The sequence below is a fragment of the Xyrauchen texanus genome, chromosome 41, assembly GCF_025860055.1.
Source record: "Xyrauchen texanus isolate HMW12.3.18 chromosome 41, RBS_HiC_50CHRs, whole genome shotgun sequence".
Classification (NCBI taxonomy): Eukaryota; Metazoa; Chordata; class Actinopteri; order Cypriniformes; family Catostomidae; genus Xyrauchen; species Xyrauchen texanus.
In genome coordinates, this window is record NC_068316.1 from 5,377,839 (window position 1) to 5,394,960 (window position 17,122).

General features: G+C 34.6%; 1 protein-coding gene across 1 annotated transcript; it reads left to right on the forward strand.

Moving 5' to 3' along the window:
- The first annotated feature begins 1,715 nt into the window (after positions 1–1,715).
- Positions 1,716–13,840, forward strand: ube2v2 (ubiquitin-conjugating enzyme E2 variant 2). The gene is made up of 4 exons (XM_052114258.1): positions 1,716–1,775; positions 7,878–8,026; positions 9,119–9,244; positions 12,002–13,840. The coding sequence occupies exons 1-4, from the start codon at positions 1,757–1,759 to the stop codon at positions 12,146–12,148; spliced, it is 441 nt and encodes a 146-aa protein (XP_051970218.1). The 5' UTR covers positions 1,716–1,756; the 3' UTR covers positions 12,149–13,840.
- Positions 13,841–17,122: the final 3,282 nt, after the last annotated feature.

Genomic DNA, 17,122 nt, shown 5'->3' on the forward strand with positions numbered 1-17,122 from the left:
TGGCGTCAAATGTGTAGTGTATAGACCTTATTCACATATGAGGCTGTGAGGGATAGACGTCTCTCTTCAATCGGTTGTACAGATGTTTAAAGGTTTATTGGATCCTTCAGCTGAAGAAACAATGAAAAATACTTTTCCAAGAGATTTCTCTAGACAAAAATGTCAAGACAGCATGAGGAGATTTTTGATAGCTTTATACAGTGCATGCCAAAGATGGTGCTACTGTGAATAAGGTATCTTGTTTCAACACTAGTCTATGGTTCACTTAAGTCCTTTTTTAATTACATAATTAACATGTTACCAATACTATTAATAACGTCATAAATATTTTAACTATTTACTCTGGTGGCCAAAAGTTTGGAATAATGTACAGATTTGGATGTTTCTTAAGGAAATTGGTAATTTAATTCACCTAAGGGGCATTAAACTGATCACAAAGTATAGTCGGACATTACTGATGTAAAAAACAGCATCATCACTATTTGAAAAGAGTCATTTTTGATCAAATCTAGACACACCCCATTTTCAGCAGCCATCGATCCAACACCTTATTCTTGAGTAATCATGCAAAATTGATCATTTGGTGCTAGAAAATATCTTGCCATTATATCAAACACAGTTGAAAGCGATTTGGTTCATTAAATTAAGCTTAACATTGTCTTGGAGTTGCCACAGTGTGCAGAACTGGCATGTCTTAAGGTCAAAAATGGTAAAAAAAAAAAAAAAAAGATTTTCTAAAGAATCTGCTTTCTTTAGAAACTCGTCAATCATTGTTTTGAGGAATAAAGGCTATACAATGTTTGAAATTGCTAAAAAACTGAAGATTTCATACAACGGTGTACACTACAGTCTTCAAAGACAAATGCACAACTGGCTCTAACAAGGACAGAAAGAGATGTGGAAGGTCAGATGTACAACTAAACAAGAGGATAAGTACATCAGAGTCTCTAGTTTGAGAAATAGACGCCTCACATGTCCTCAGCTGACAGCTTCATTGAATTCTACCCGCTCAACACCAGTTTCATGTACAACAGTAAAGAGAAGATTCAGGGGTGCAGGACTTATGGGAAGAATTGCAAAGAAAAGACACTTTTGAAACAGAAAAACAAAAAGAAAAGGTTTGAGTGGGCAAAGAAACAGACATTGGACAACAGATAATTGGAAAAGAGTGTTACGGATCTTAACCCTATTGAGCTTTTGTGGGATCAGCTAGACTGTAAGGTGCGTGAGAAGTGCCCAACAAGACAGTCACATCTAGTGGCAAGTGCTACAGGAAGTGTGGGGTGAAAGGTCACCTGAGTATCTGGACAAACGCTAGAATGCCAAGGATCTGCAAAGCTGTCTTTACTGCTGCATGCAGAGGATTTTTTTTGATGAGAACTCTTTGATGTAGTTTAAGAATTATTATTAATTTATTTTTTTTAAAATAAAATTGTAATAGGATTTTTTTTCACGTTATTAATGTCCTGACTATACATTGTGATCAGTTGAATTCCACTTTGGTGAATAAAAGCACCAATTTCTTTCCATAAGAGCAAAATCTGAACATTATTCCAAACCTTTGGCCCCAGTGTATGTAAGCCATTGTTCCCACCTCGTAGTTTTACGGTTTGTGAATCGGTTCGACCGAATCATTGTAAAGAGTCAACACAAAAGAACGACTCGTTTGTGAATTTGGCATCATTATCCAGTACTTCTACTGGTGACGTATTAGTCACATGACGCTTTTTCGTGCGCTTTTGGATTCGGGCTGGACATGATGGCGGCCTCCTCAGGTTTGTCTCTCAATCTCCTCAATCCTCGCCTTGTTCCGTTGCCGTATTTTCACAATAGAACCGTTAACCCCACGGCTTACAAACCAATATGCATTATTCAAGATGTTCACTGTGCTTAATTATCTTTATTTACTTCAGTTAACACAAGTGTGTGCAGTTAGGACTGTGTATGTATTAGCATCGAGCTAACGGCCCTCAAACAGACATTTATAGCACCAATTTTTTTTTTATATAATCACTCAAACTTAAAAGATGCATTTAATTTTAATGCCCCCCTTTATGGTGCTAAGATATCATCTGAATGCGATATCGTGGAGTTGGGCGGGTGTATTCGTGCTAATGTGAGGCGAGGCGGAGCGTTTACCCGCGTGCCGCTGCTGGTTCCGTCCACTGTCATGACAAAACGGGCCTTTAACTGATGTTTATGTGTCAAAGCAGGACCTGAACAGGTTAACAACCCTTTACAGAGTCGTTTAAACATGTTAAAGATCATAGAACTTTAGAAAAATGTGTTATTGTTGTGTGAGAGGGATATTTAGGTGCATACCATGACACTCCTTACAGTGATTTAATGTCCTGTGAATGTAAATATGGCATTTAACCCTTGTGCGTCAATTAAAAAAGTTACTCAGAGGTCCTTAGAGGACAAATGCCAGCATCAAAAACTGCCATAATAATGTTAGATATTAATATAATTTTTTAACCAACATCATTCCTGATCATATCTACCAAATTCATTCATTTTCAGAATTTTAACCCTTTAAATGCCAGCTTGTTTGTATAATGCCACAGTTTTTATGAAAAAAAAAGAAGAAAACAAAAAGAATAATTTTCCATATACTAAATGCTGAGGGAATTTTTTTTATTATTATTATTATCATAGTCTGGGATATGTCAATGATTACCAACAACATTGATTTTGATGCATTATTTCTTTTGCAGTGTCAGATAAAAAAAATAAAACTCACACAGTTCCTTTGTGGACAAAAATGTCTGCATCAAAAAACTGCGATAATATTATATATTAATATTATTTTCCACTTTCACTGACTTATTTTTATTTTTTTAACCAACATCAATCCTGATAATAACTGCCAAATATTTATTCATGTTCAGGATTTTAACCCTTTAAATGCCAGTTTGTTTATATAATGCCACTGTTGTTTTATTACACATACACACATTTCTTTATACATGCATACAAATCACACTCTGACATCTATACCTACACACCCACACAATTTTAGTTGCATCATTTATTCAGTTGGCCTGTGGTGCTGTATAATACAGAAAATAGGAAAAAAGCATGTTTTTGCTCCATATGAAGAAAAATAGAGCCATCTGATGGAAAATATATATATATCTTTTTTTTATTCCAGGGCTCTGGAATGAAAGCATAATATCATGGAATTCATGATTTTATGCTTTAATGGCACTGGGATTAAATATTGGAGTTTCAATGGGGACGTTTTTGTCCTGAAGTTCCTGAGTGTAACTATTTTGTGTATTCTAGTATAGATTTGTATTATAGATGTATTATAGGAATCAAGGTTGAAATTTCAAAATCCCCCCACACCCAAAATACACACCTTTGGCAAAATGTGTGCTGTTGGCATTAACACAGACAAAATGATCGTAAAAATGTAATGGACAATAATGTCCCGAAGGTTGCACAAGGGTTAAAGTGTATATTTGAGTATAAAAATTACATTTTGGTATATGTAAGATCCAACCCATTAGAGGGTCATTTTAGCTTTAAAATGTATATAATTGGAGACGTTTGAGTGTAAACCCAATGTTGCATGTAATGACAATTTCCAATGTGGAGCCATTTCATAAGAATATATCTTTAAGTTTAAAGTTTATATGCCTAGATGTGTATAAAACAAACCCCCCACCACACACACACACACACACACACACACACCAAAAATATTTGTTTTAGTCCACTAAAGCTCCGATCAATTGAGAAATTCATCAATGTTGCAATATGGATTTTTTTTTTTTATCTCAACATAACTTGCATTGTGTTTAAAGTTTCTTTATCTATAAATGTTAAAAGCAACCTTTATCTTAAGGTTAGTTAAACCTGTTTAAGCTCAATGGTCTTAAAGAGAAGTTTTTAATCATTTTGCAATTTGGACCTTGTTGCATGTCAACACAATGTAGAGTAACATTCAGATTATGTTGATATATTTAAGAGTTGCATGCAGAGGTGCATTTGCTGATCTCTTAAATATTCAGTAATTAGACTTGTGCATGCTTTCTTTGCCTTCAGATTTTAAGGAAGTGAGAGAGAGAGAGAGGAAAACCGATAGAGCAGGTGCCATTTGCTTATTATTCAGATATGAGTGATTAGTTCTTGCTTTAGACAATCACGTAAACTTGTAAATCTCGTCCCTCCACTTTTTCATCATCGCAGTATCTGTTAAAAAATCTTGGTGTATCTAGTTACAAACATTGCATATTTGATACATCACAGGTAGAAATACTTTCTACATTAAATGTTTCTCAAATAAGAGGTTTTACTCATGCACAAAAAAGGAAAACTGATTTTGCTTTCATATTGAATGAGATATTCATCTGTCAGAAATGTTTGTCATCATTCTGAAATTCTAAAACCAGCATATTTTCACCCCAATATTACATGCAGTTCATTTCAATTCAGTTGCTTTTTTGATATTCTACCATTACAATGAAATTTGTACACATGTAGTTGACAAATGAAATATGCATGAACTTTGTTTCATCAAGATTTTAGGTTAATGTATGTATGTATGTATAATTGAAAGTGTATAAGGGTCATTCATTGACCAATAAGATTACCTTTGGTGATAAAAATGAGAAATATTTTAAAAGTCTAGTTAAAACACAAGTTCATAGAGTATAATCATTGTGTCCTTTTTGTATTCATGACATTTTTGAAAAACATTTATAGCATATTGTACTATATATTTGCCTATACTAAATATTTATCTAATGATTTTAAAAATGTCATGTGGTGCAACCAGTTAAAATCCACGATCCCGGTTCCGGGATTTAAAATTACGTCAGTAATAATGTACTTCCAATTTTAAATGTATGCGGAGGAGTTATGAGCTCATATCTGGTACCATTTGAAAGCTTAGAATGTCTACTTTCTTGAGATATGCATCACTTTGGCATTTGTTTTACACTAAGTAACTTATTTACAATAAATTACATAGTTCCACCCATCAAAATTCGTGTCATAATTATGTGCGTTTTTGGATACATATGTCTCATATCGCTCAAATATGACGCACATGTACAAACCATGTATCAAATGAAAGCTCTCATTGCCAGTAAGAAGTTCCAATAAGTCTTTTTATTGAAGTATAATCACATATCTAATACACTTCGAATGAATCATGAAGTATACAATCATACAAGTGAAATTATTGAATATTTGCCGTGCTACTCGCACTAGACAGCACAGTTAGCCACAAATGCTACGTAATCCTTTACCTTAGGTTATTCTCTGCAAAATGAGCCGTTTTTCAGTGTTTTCTGTGGTTGTGTGCCCAAGTAATCCCTTGAGTGCAGAAACACCACAAAGTAATGTTATATGATATTCAACAATCCAGGAAAATATGTAAACATCCGATCCGGATAAAGCATATATTGCCGTAAAGCTTAGACCCTCTGCTTTCCGGCAATGTCTCTCAAGATCAAATAGACCAATCAGGGGCTGTGATATTGCATCCAGACTGTGAAGTGATCACTGGGTAGGTTACGTGCCCAAAACACACAGACGCGTCTCACCAGACACCTGAGCGCATATTTACCACTTTCAACAGTGTTTTATGTAATGACAAAGGGTTTTCTGTAAAATTACACTGGGATTTTGCATTTATAGCACTGTATATGGGTATGGGGAGACTTTAGATTTGGGTAGGTAGAAAGTACACCAAAAAAAGGTAATATTCCTCCCTTCAAATAAATTGAAATAGATATTAAATAAAACATGATACAGACAAAATTCCTTTTTCAGGTATTTGCTGACATCTAGTGGAAACAGCCAAAACTGTGCTTGCTGCTAGGGTTTACAGGGCTTGAGTTATACACTTTCAAAAATGAATTTATATAAAAAAAATCAAAAAGCGCCTCTTTTTTAGGAGAGTTATTACTGTTCAGACAACATATATTTAATTTTTTTAATTTTTAGCAGTGTTTTATGCAACTTCAAAGGGTTTCCTGTAAAATGACACCAAAACTGTGTATTTAGGCCAAAGTATGTGGGAATGGGAAGCTTTTTAATTTGGGTAGGCCAAATCCAGGCGGAAATCCCCAAAAATGGCAAGGATCTTAACTGGTTGTTAAAGGTATTAAAATGCTTCCCTTGCACTTTAAATACATGTGTACACTACTTAATCATTTATTAAACACATTTTTCATGTAGAAATGTGTTTATTTTTTATATATATATATTAGTGCTGCACAATAAATCATATTGCAATCGCGATGTCAGCCTGAGCGATTATATGACAGCAAAATCCTGTGACTATATTAAATAAGTGCATGTGTGGACGTGACAGCCCAATCTCTGAGAGCTGTTTGCCCATTTTCTACACTGCTAATAAAAAAATGACCAGTCAGTCTCAGTTTAGGGAGTGTCACGTATGGTCATGTCAGTTTCCGGTGTTCAGTGTGGAGATAGATGCCGAGCAGACCGACACTGAACTGGTGGCCAGAAAAAATAACACGGATCATTGCTTGGCGATATATCTTTATTTCATCCTTAAAGTTCATATAATACGGGAGCCTGCCATGTAAATAAACACAAACTCCAAAACTGTCATTCTCGTTGCGATCAGAGCAACCAGTCGCGGAACAGACACAATCTGAGCGAGAGTCGAGACCGGGAGAGATATAAAGTTCTGCCGGGTGATGCGCACTCTAACACGGAGACACTCGTCTCTCACCCCCGCTGTCTGCAGCGCAATGTGTAGCATTGATGAGATCATCATGATAAGATCAATCTTATGTGAAAAATAACACTAAAATGACAAAAACAATAAAATGTGTGTGTATGTGTGTAAAGTGTCATTTCTTCAGTGTTGTCACATGAAAAGATAAAAAAGCCACTTTTGAAACAGAAAAAGAAAAGGTTAGTGGGCAAAGAAACAGACATTGAACAACAGATAATTGGAAAAGAGTGTTATGGATCTGAACCCCATTGAGATTTTGTGGCATCAGCTAGACTGTAAGGTGTGTGAGAAGTGCCCGACAAGACACATCTATGGCAAGTGCTACAGGAAGTGTGGGGTGAAATGTCACCCGAGTATCTGGACAAACGCTAGAATGCCAAGCATCTGCAAAGCTGTCATTGCTGCACATGGAGGATTTTTTGATGAGAACACTTTGAAGTAGTTTAAGAAGTTCTGAATATAAAAAAGATTTCTAAGGGTTACTCCATATGACCTGAACAAAATGTGCCTTTTCATAAAAATGTCAAATATATATTTTTTTCTTCCCTTCAACATGATGGTAACACCATATGGCTTTCATTTGGTGGACTAAAGTTTTTCCAATTATTAATATTTTCAAATAAAGTACTTTCACTGCTTATTTTTTTTAAGAAATGCTAATAAAATATGAATCTGTTGTCGAAATTTTTTTTTTCTTCCCAAGAATTTAAGCTTTTAAATACTTTGAATATGTTATATATAAACATTAATCAATAAATTAAAACATTGTCATCATACAGTAGAAGAGGTGTATTTAAGTAATTGTTTTTAGTGAATTGCATTTTTTACGTACTTTTGAATACGGATAATAAAAAATAAAATTAGCGTCACATTGACCCACATTTCAGCTGCTGTAATGTTTTCATTATTTTATCTCAACCTTGTGCAGTTCACTTAAATATTCTTGCAATGTGGCTAATATTCAATATAGGCTAGTTATTCAAATAATATGAACTGTATAATACTAAAAATGTTGTTTAAAATAGTTTTCGGTGAAGTGTAGCTTCACATCATGTCAATTACTGTGCTTCAAATGAAACAAAAGGTTTAACTTGCTACTCAGAGAGACATTGTCTTGATTACTTGTTCCTAAATTGTCTTTGGTTCTTTACAGGAGTTAAAGTTCCTCGTAATTTTCGTTTGTTGGAAGAGCTTGAAGAAGGGCAGAAGGGTGTTGGTGATGGTACAGTGAGCTGGGGTCTGGAGGATGATGAGGACATGACTCTCACACGGTGGACAGGCATGATCATCGGACCTGCGCGAGTACGTTCAATCGTAAATCAAATTTTAATTTTTATTGACTAATTAGAACATTCGTAAATTCTGTCTAGCAGTGACCAGGAAATCAAACTCCTTTATATGGCTGTCACGATTATGGAATTTGGCTGACAATTAATTTTCAAACAAATAATTGCGATTGACAATTAATTGTCTGTTTTAGACAATTGTCTGTTTATTTGTGCTTTTTTCTGCATGTGTGCTTGAAGTAATTTTGACATATTTTACTTCAAATATATAAATAAAATAATAAAATAGGTATAAATTATGATTTCCGTTTAAGGCTTTTAAAGACTCGCCATGGTGTTTCCTTTAAAAACGCATTGACATGCAAGTTTTGCTTAAGTGGAACTGCAGATCCAGCTCCACTTTATTCCTCAACGAGAGTATTTACTTATTTTGTATTTTTGTATATTTTCCTAATACTTTGCGATCTACATTACCTGAAGCTGTTTGGAAACTCTGGCTTGTGAGCTGTGGTTTTTTTCCTCTTAATCAGGCGCAAGTTGCGATTGGTGCTCCACTCATGGGCCCTCATTAGAGTTAAATAAGATCAAAAGACTATTCAACAACAAACATTTGTCGACTTTTTTTGTTGACGTTGTCAATAATCGTTTCAGCCATAATGCCCAGTAATCGCATTGTCTCAAATAACTGCGGTTTGATCAAATAACATAATCAGACGGTTATTTAATCATCGCGACAGGCCTACTCCTTTAAAGCATGATTGAAAGCTTTGAGCACCAATGTGGCTCCATCACACCATACTGTATGTCAATCAATATAACGTCAATATACATTTTTCTAGTTATGGTAGCTCTACAATTTGTTATCAATCATGTTATGCAAAGTCATGTAAATTTGTTGGTCAAAAGGTATGGGAACCCTGTAAACTCTTTGATCTTGTTGGCACTAGCGTGATCTAAAGTGGAGCAAAAAGCAAGTTAAATGAAACACTGCTGCTTACATTGGTTCATAGGTGTACTGGCCGGTCCTCTTTTGATAAATAGTTCAGTTCACTTTTCGTTTTCCATTTGGCATTCAGCTCTAAACTTTTGACCTTTTGTTATTTTTCAGACTAATTACGAAAACAGGATATACAGCCTGAAAGTGGAGTGTGGACCTAAATATCCCGAATTACCACCGACGGTTAGATTTGTAACAAAAATTAGCATGAATGGAATAAATAATTCCAATGGGATGGTAAGTGGAATCATCTTTATAACATCATTTGGAGTGTTCTCATATTTTGAACTAAAATTGTTTGTTTGCAACAGCATATTGCACCTATACTTCACAAAATTTTTGTGTAAATCATTATATAATAATATAATGTCAATAATGACGTTGCAGTAATTTGAGTGACAGCCAGAGGTACTTTGGTCAGTAATGTTTGAGCATTTTTCCGATATTTAATTGAAAACACTTCTGGTTTGCAGCTCTAAACAGAATAGAAAATTATCCACTTTAATGTAGCAGCTATTTATTACATCACCAAGGATTGTTGTATCATTGAAACCTATTTTATCTTGGTTGTTCTTAATAGGTTGGTCAAAATGTCACTCTGTGGCATATTGAATCACATTCTTTGAAATGCATGCCCTGAAGTCAGAGATGTTTGTCTGGTTGAATTATATTGCTGTGAGTGTAACTAAATTCCAGGCACAGAAAGCTGGCTTGTTGAAACAAATGCATGCTACCATAATTATTGAAATCCTCCATCAATTTACTGCCTACTAGATACATTTGAATGAGCCTGTTTAAAATGTCCCCCTACTGCAAAGTGTAGGAGAAATACAGCTGTTTGTACATCCCTAACTAAATGTGGTACCCACAATTTAGAAAGCCACAGTTCTTGTTTAGCAGTTATACTGATACCACAGGACTGATTTAGCAGAATGTTTTTGTCACACTGTTGTTGGTCTTGGAAAATATTTTTAGTATGTTGGTGGTCTATAGGGTTGGTCCTCTATTTTGTGTTTTTTTTTTTTTTTATCTTCAACAATGTTGGTAACACCACATTACTTTAATTTGGTGGACAGAAGTTATTCAATTATTAATATTTTTAAATAAAATTGTTTCACTGCTTATTTTTTTAAAGAAAAATAAGGTTCTTGTTTCATAATCACATTACCCACTTTTATTTGCTCTTTGTTTAAGATGCATGTTTTGTTGGCAAGAAAATTTTGAAGAATCTAAGCGAAGACATTTTATTTAAAGCAATGTTCTGGGTTCAATGCAAGTGAAGGTTTATCCATGGCAATTGTGGTATAATATTGATTTCGCACCCCAAACAAAATTGAGGTGAAAATGACAGAAAATGACAGTTACAGTAACACGCTTGCAATGCAAGGTAATCGTTCCAGAAATATGAAGCTTGTAATGTCGTTGAATCACTAACATGAATTATTCAATAAAATACCATTTATTATATTAAAGTTGTCTAAATTGTCCTTTTTGAGGTGGGACTGCTTTTCTAAGTGGATAAACTTTTGGTAATGTTACTGATAATTATGTCACATCCCGTGCTGGTGCGCAAGTTAGTTTTGTTGGAGTTAGAAACCTGTTTTTCTATCCATCCGCACTTTTTTCCTTTTATTATTTTCCTATGTAAATATGCACTATAAGGGGGTCTTTGACCTTTGTGCTGCATCACACTGTTTTATCAGCTTTTTAGGCAAGAGCACCACATTTTAAGATGCTGTGTCATGTTAAAAAGAACCGTAACTGTTAAAAATGTGTCTCAAGGCACTTGCGTTCTGCTCCATTCATGGTGCTGCGCAAAGCTTTTTTTTTGCGTTAGAGCTAGGGATGGGCATTTTCAAATTATTTTTTAGTCAACTACTCTAACCCACAACAATAGAAAGAGTAATCGTTTACTCGTAGTTTACAATTTATGTTAAAAATAAGCCATATGAATAAAACAAGTGGTAAAAGTTGGCTTTTTATAAAATGTCCGTGTTCAGATATTTAGTGTACATACTCGCATAATGGTCTAGTAAGCTACCAAGTTTCTCATACTGCTTCATATTTTCTTTTCACAATAAAAGCAGATCTTCGTGCATTGGTATGTATAACTCTAATAATTACTGAATGTCAATAGAGTAGAATTCAATAAGAATAAATCTATTGCACGTATTGCAACATTTGGCTTTGCTTGTCGACTCACGTCTACAGCGCCCCCGAGTGGAATCCATATTAACTGCGAGATTTGGTGAGCGATTCCGATGGAAACTGAAGTATAAATCAGTGTTGCCCATGACACGCAAATGCAAAAAATAAATGCGCAAAATTTTTGTAGTGTGCTGGTGCGGAAACGAGTAGTCGATTGCTTGTGCGCATCTCTAGTTAGAACACGTTCAAACTATAAATGATTTTAGCACACTAGTCTCATGGCAACTTATATTATTTTTAAAGGCCAAAGTATACTTTGGTTTTTCGCATGATGCAAATTTCATCATCAGCACAGTACGTGCGGACTGTTTGTGTGCAGCCTAGTTTTTCTGGACACGCGGACCGAGTATGACGGAGTAGTCATAGTGCATGTGCATCGAATGTATCCGTATGGGTTTGCTGTCAAAAGAGGATACTATAATAGGCTTAGTGCTCGAGATGGAACAACAAAGTATACCTTAGCCTTATGTCTTGTGGTTATACTTTCGAAACAATGTGTACTTTAGTGATTACATCCATTGTAAGTGCTCTACTATAACTGTGGTTGTTGCTTTAAAAAAAAAATCTAAGGGATGAGTCAAAATGATTTTCTCTGGTAATAAGCATTATGCTCTCAATACAGCTTGACTATCATTATTGAACCCGGAACATTCCGTTTTGTGGCAGATTATTAATGCTGTGTCTGTGTTTAAATTAAGTATGCAGCTCAGATAGTGATCACTGTGTTACTACAATCAATATAACTCACTTCTGCATTTCCCCTCCCTTTCTCTTCTGTCGTTACAGGTGGATGCACGTAGCATACCAATTCTAGCAAAATGGCAAAACTCATATAGCATTAAAGTCGTTCTTCAAGAGCTAAGGCGTCTTATGATGTCCAAAGAGAATATGAAGCTTCCTCAACCACCAGAAGGGCAGTCATACAGCAATTAATTGTAAATGATTGTTATGACCCTCTGTCTTAAACCTTACTCTCTTAGAAATGTCTTGTAAATCATCAGATAACAAAAACAAAAAAAAACATATTGCTCACTCCACCGTCAAAACAGTCTCCACTGCAGGAGCAAGATTGGACATTTCTAATTGTTTAGCTTGAGAAACCAACCAAGAAAGAAAAATGTCTGTAATGTGTTGGCACCATGTTCAATTCTATTTTAAAATTGCGAGTGCGCAAATCTCTCTCTTCCAGGAACATTACATCGACCACAAGCTTTATGTTGAACTGAATCATGTCGCCATAGACGCAGAAGGAAAGGCATGTTAGAACGGTGAGGTTTATACAGATCTATACATTTTAAGTTAGTTACTGGACACCAAAACTAAAAAATTAGGATGCATATACAACGGCATGCTTGTTTAAAAAATAAAAGTGAAAAGCAGCTGAATAAGTTGCTGAATAAGTTAGCTGAATTGTTTTTTGTGTATCTGAACCCCTCACCGATAATATCAATAAGGGTCCTAAAAGTGTGCCTGTAGTCTACTAGTAGTGTTGCAGAGGGGTGGGAGTGGTTCTGAACTTTCTTCTTTTTTGTTTTTATTTTTAATGTCTGTAATTGAGACAATAGCAGTTTGTTACAGCGTGGTAGCTCTTGACTTTGTACATGGATGCTCTCCTCTTTTCACAAATCGAACCATGCGCTTAACATGTCGAATGCATTAAAATGTGACTCCAATCCGCTGTCAGATTCTGTTGTATATCACACACAGCAGAAATATACTGAGATGTTACTAAACAGCAAACCCTTGCCGTTCAGGGACGAGATATGGTTCAGATTCGAATCGCTTGAATCATTTTAATCATGCAGCCATACTCGCAGTGATCATTTAGTTCTACACCAAACTATAACCTACCAGTAAAAACTCGCATAGATGCATTTCATATCAGTGCAATGTAACTGATCAAGAGAATAAATGCAACAATTTCTTAAAGCATGTTGTAGTATCTAAAATTTAAATTGCTCATCACGTATATATTACATATTTTAATTTTGATGAGCTGCAACATGTATACACTGCTGTTTTGCATACATTGTAATGTGACGTATTGTGAAAATCACACATTAAAAAGTGAGTTTGGAAGCTGTTCTCATTGGTTAGGTTCTTTGAATCACTGATTATGTAAATGGTAAGGATTTGCTGTACAAAACTTGCCCTTGCTTAACCACAGTGCTTTAAAACTCCACCTATAACTGCAATGGCATGCTGTTATGTAGCTATCATTACAACAAACTAGTAATTCAGTTATTCTAACATTAGAAAAGCTGTTATAATCCTTAGGTACTCTAATAAAGTTGATTATTGTAATTCCAATGAATGGTGGGGGTTTGTTGTACTTTTCCTTTATGCTTCGGTTGGCTTTGACCATTTCACTAAAGTTAGCAAAACGAATAGGCTTGTTATTGTGCAAATTAATATATGTAGTGGCAATTTCTTACAGTCTTGACATTTTTCAGAGCCACATATAAAACATCTTGCTGTTAATTGACTTGTGTAATGCATCTAAGAAACATGTTTTCTCCCTGTTCATTTTTTTATTTTATTTTTATTTTAAGACATAACCAAATTAAGTTGATTTTGTGACACCGGGCTATGTTCAGAATAATAAAACAAACATTGTGAAACACACTGCTCTTACTCTGGTTATTTTATTGCAGGGTTACTGACAGAATATTGAAATATTCCAATACATTTGTTATTATTAGGAAATGTAATTAAGGAGTGCGCTTGCATGCACAACATCAGAATGCTGATGCCCAATAACAATTGGATTATTCCAAAAATCCAATTATGAAATGCATCATCTGTATATTCTCTTCTTTTGACGTTAAAACATAAACATATGTTTTCTTCTTCTTTTGACGTTAAAACATAGCTTATAAGTAAATCTTAATATTTTTTGTTTGTTATATTTACAATGCAGAATGCCTGAATCATAAATGAGAAAACCATGGCATATTTATTTGCTAGTTGTAATTAATTTCACGGGTAAATAAAGTAAATTTTACTTTTCAAAGCTGGTGTTCTCAGGCTTGAATAATTAATGAGCTTGCATAGTTTTACTGTTTGCAAGCTGATTTACACCAGTTTTATTGTTGATTTGGTTGTTTAGTTTGGGAACTTCTTGTTTTGTGAATTCTGAAGTTCGTTTTCTACTCCGTTACCTATTCATGATTTAAAAAAAGATCTGTTGATTGTTACTGCCATCATGTTTAAGTCTGTGTGCACAGCTCATGGGTCTTGTTTCTATCACTATTAAAGCAAGGTGATGTTATCTTATAGACTATAAAGCATGCATTAAGCTTCCCTGTGGAAGGCTTCCATGTGTCATGTGGAACATGATTAAGTATGTTTAAAAAAGCATTAAAATGCCAGTACATTAAAGCATGTCTTAACTCGCAAAAATCATGTGCTGCTTAGAGTAAAATGTTCTTGAGAGTATTGCAAAGTAAACTCTTCTGGAGAAGTTCTTATTAAAGCCACCAAGAAATGTGTATATCCTTTACTTCAAAATATGATCTGTTAAATGTACAAGCAATTTCTTTTTAAGTAAACCTCCAAATTTTGGGATTTGTTTTTTTTTTTTTTTTACATGTCTGTTAGATGTAGTTGATGCTTTAGCAGCAGTTTTGGCAGAATTTTTATTATTATTATAAATTAAACTTGTAAATGTCAAGTTTTGTGGCTTGGGGCATTGTCTTTGTGAGTCAAAGCGTGCTTTGGAAAACTTCCATAGCGAAATAACTAGATCATTTTCCTTTGGTACGTTTAAGCTCTTATCTAGTTGGTTTTAGGCCTTTGGTCCATTATTGGTCTAAGTAGTCTTTCAGATTCTCCATTTTATCTTCTTTTGTGCCATTTAAATATGTTTTCTGAACTCTCTCTAAAGAGAGAGGGCTAAAATACTCTAATCTTCAGATTTCCCAGAAGAATGGTGGATCCTAGCGAGACATTTTAAATGCATTTTTCAAATTCAAGTCACATAGTTCAATCATATAAGAGGGAATGTTCTTTGCAATAAATCACAAGCCTTATAACAAAGTTGCCCACAAAATTTGCACATGTAAGACACATTTAAAATTGTATGAAAGTCATTGTCATTTTAAGCTGCCTCGCATTAAATTTTGCGTTCCATTCCCTTGCAATTATTTTGGGTTCCCTCGCAATAGCTTTATCCATCTCTTGTAAAATTTACTGGTTTTGATTACAGTAAACATAGCTGAACTATGTAAAACCATAACTACAAAACTTACCATGGTTTTTCTACAGTAGCCATATTTTAACCATGATATTTGTAGGAAACCATAGTTATCATACAGGAATACCAATAACTTGAACTATGGTAAGACAAATCTTAATCATTCTGCAAAAAGAAAACAAAAATCATGGCTAGTTTTACTATAATAACACTATGGTTAATTTGTGGTGCGAAAAATATGGTTAATAGAGTCATGGTTACTGCAGTTTTACTATAGTGAAACCAAGATAAATATTTGTAGGTGTTTTCATTATTGTTACATCCATAGTTTTGGATTTCCAATAGTACTACTGTTTTACAATATCATAGTTAAACTATGGTTACTGTAGTAAAACCATAGTTATTTTTCATAAAGGATGGACAAGGCTATTGTGAGGCATTCCAAAAATAATTGTGAGGGGATGCAGGCCCAATAGATGCATATAAAACCAAGTGGAATTTAATTTAAAGAAAGACAGCACAGGAACACTTTTAAAGCTAAACATTTAACAAAAACAAGATTTTTTGTTTCTTAAATGATAAAACAATAGATATACTGTTCAAAACTGCACTTTCTGGTTGTCAAGTGTTAGTTGACCATGTCAGTATCTAATAGGTTTACTCTGCTAGTAGCTCACCTGTGTGATCTTGAGGGGAACTGATTTCATACATCCATTAATCACCTTAAACACCAGGTAATTGCAAATATGGCTCAGAGAAGTTAAGTTTGTTTTGAGAAAAGCTCTAGCATTATTTGTTGCCACATGGTTTGAAGTTTTGTTGTCTTATGCAATAAAATTATTTCTCTGAGATCTGAAGGATACAACTTAAGTGGAATAACTAGTGCATTTTTAACCTTGAACAGATTTATTGTCTGAATGATCAAAATATTTCAACACATGCCATTGCACACTTATATTGCAAATATTCATTCAATACTCCAAGGTTAACAAAAACAGTCTCACAATACCAACTGAGCTTTGACATGTTATTCTAAACAGCTGTCACAAGGAGGCGCTATTTGCTTGGCCATAAAATTAATTCATTCACTTTTCAATTTCACAGGCATGCAAGATTCTCTGTGCATGCAGTATCAAGATTATTCACTAGAGTGCACTATCATGGTTGTTGAATCTGTGGCCCAGAGCTGCAGCAATGCATTATTTTTATGTTTCCAAAAAAAGTCATGCTTTATGGACCTTGCCAAAGGGAAATCTGATGACAAAGTGAGAACCAAAGCTGTTGTCTCATGATTTCTCTTGGCTGTGTCGTGCTCTCTTTGTGTCTCAGGCTTGAGTATAATTGGAGCATTATCCTCAACACTTGTAAGCAGTTTGTCTCTGTCCAAGGGGGCCTTTCATCCCGAATTAACCGCTACTGAGCTGGGAAAAGTCCCTTATTAAAGAAAGAACCAAACGTGTGTCAGATGTAAAGTCAATTGCACTATAATTGAGATTCCATGGCAACTGTGACCGTGAAGTCATGTGTTTTTATTTTTCAGTGCAAAAGTGGTGTGTGTGTGTGTGTGTATATATATATATATATATATTAACACCATCTAATTACTTTCATTACAAAAAGTGCTTTGATTGTGCCATGGCAGTGAGTACGTTTACATGCAGTGATATGCCGATTTATATCAAATGTCAACTAATTAAAAATCCTGCATTTAC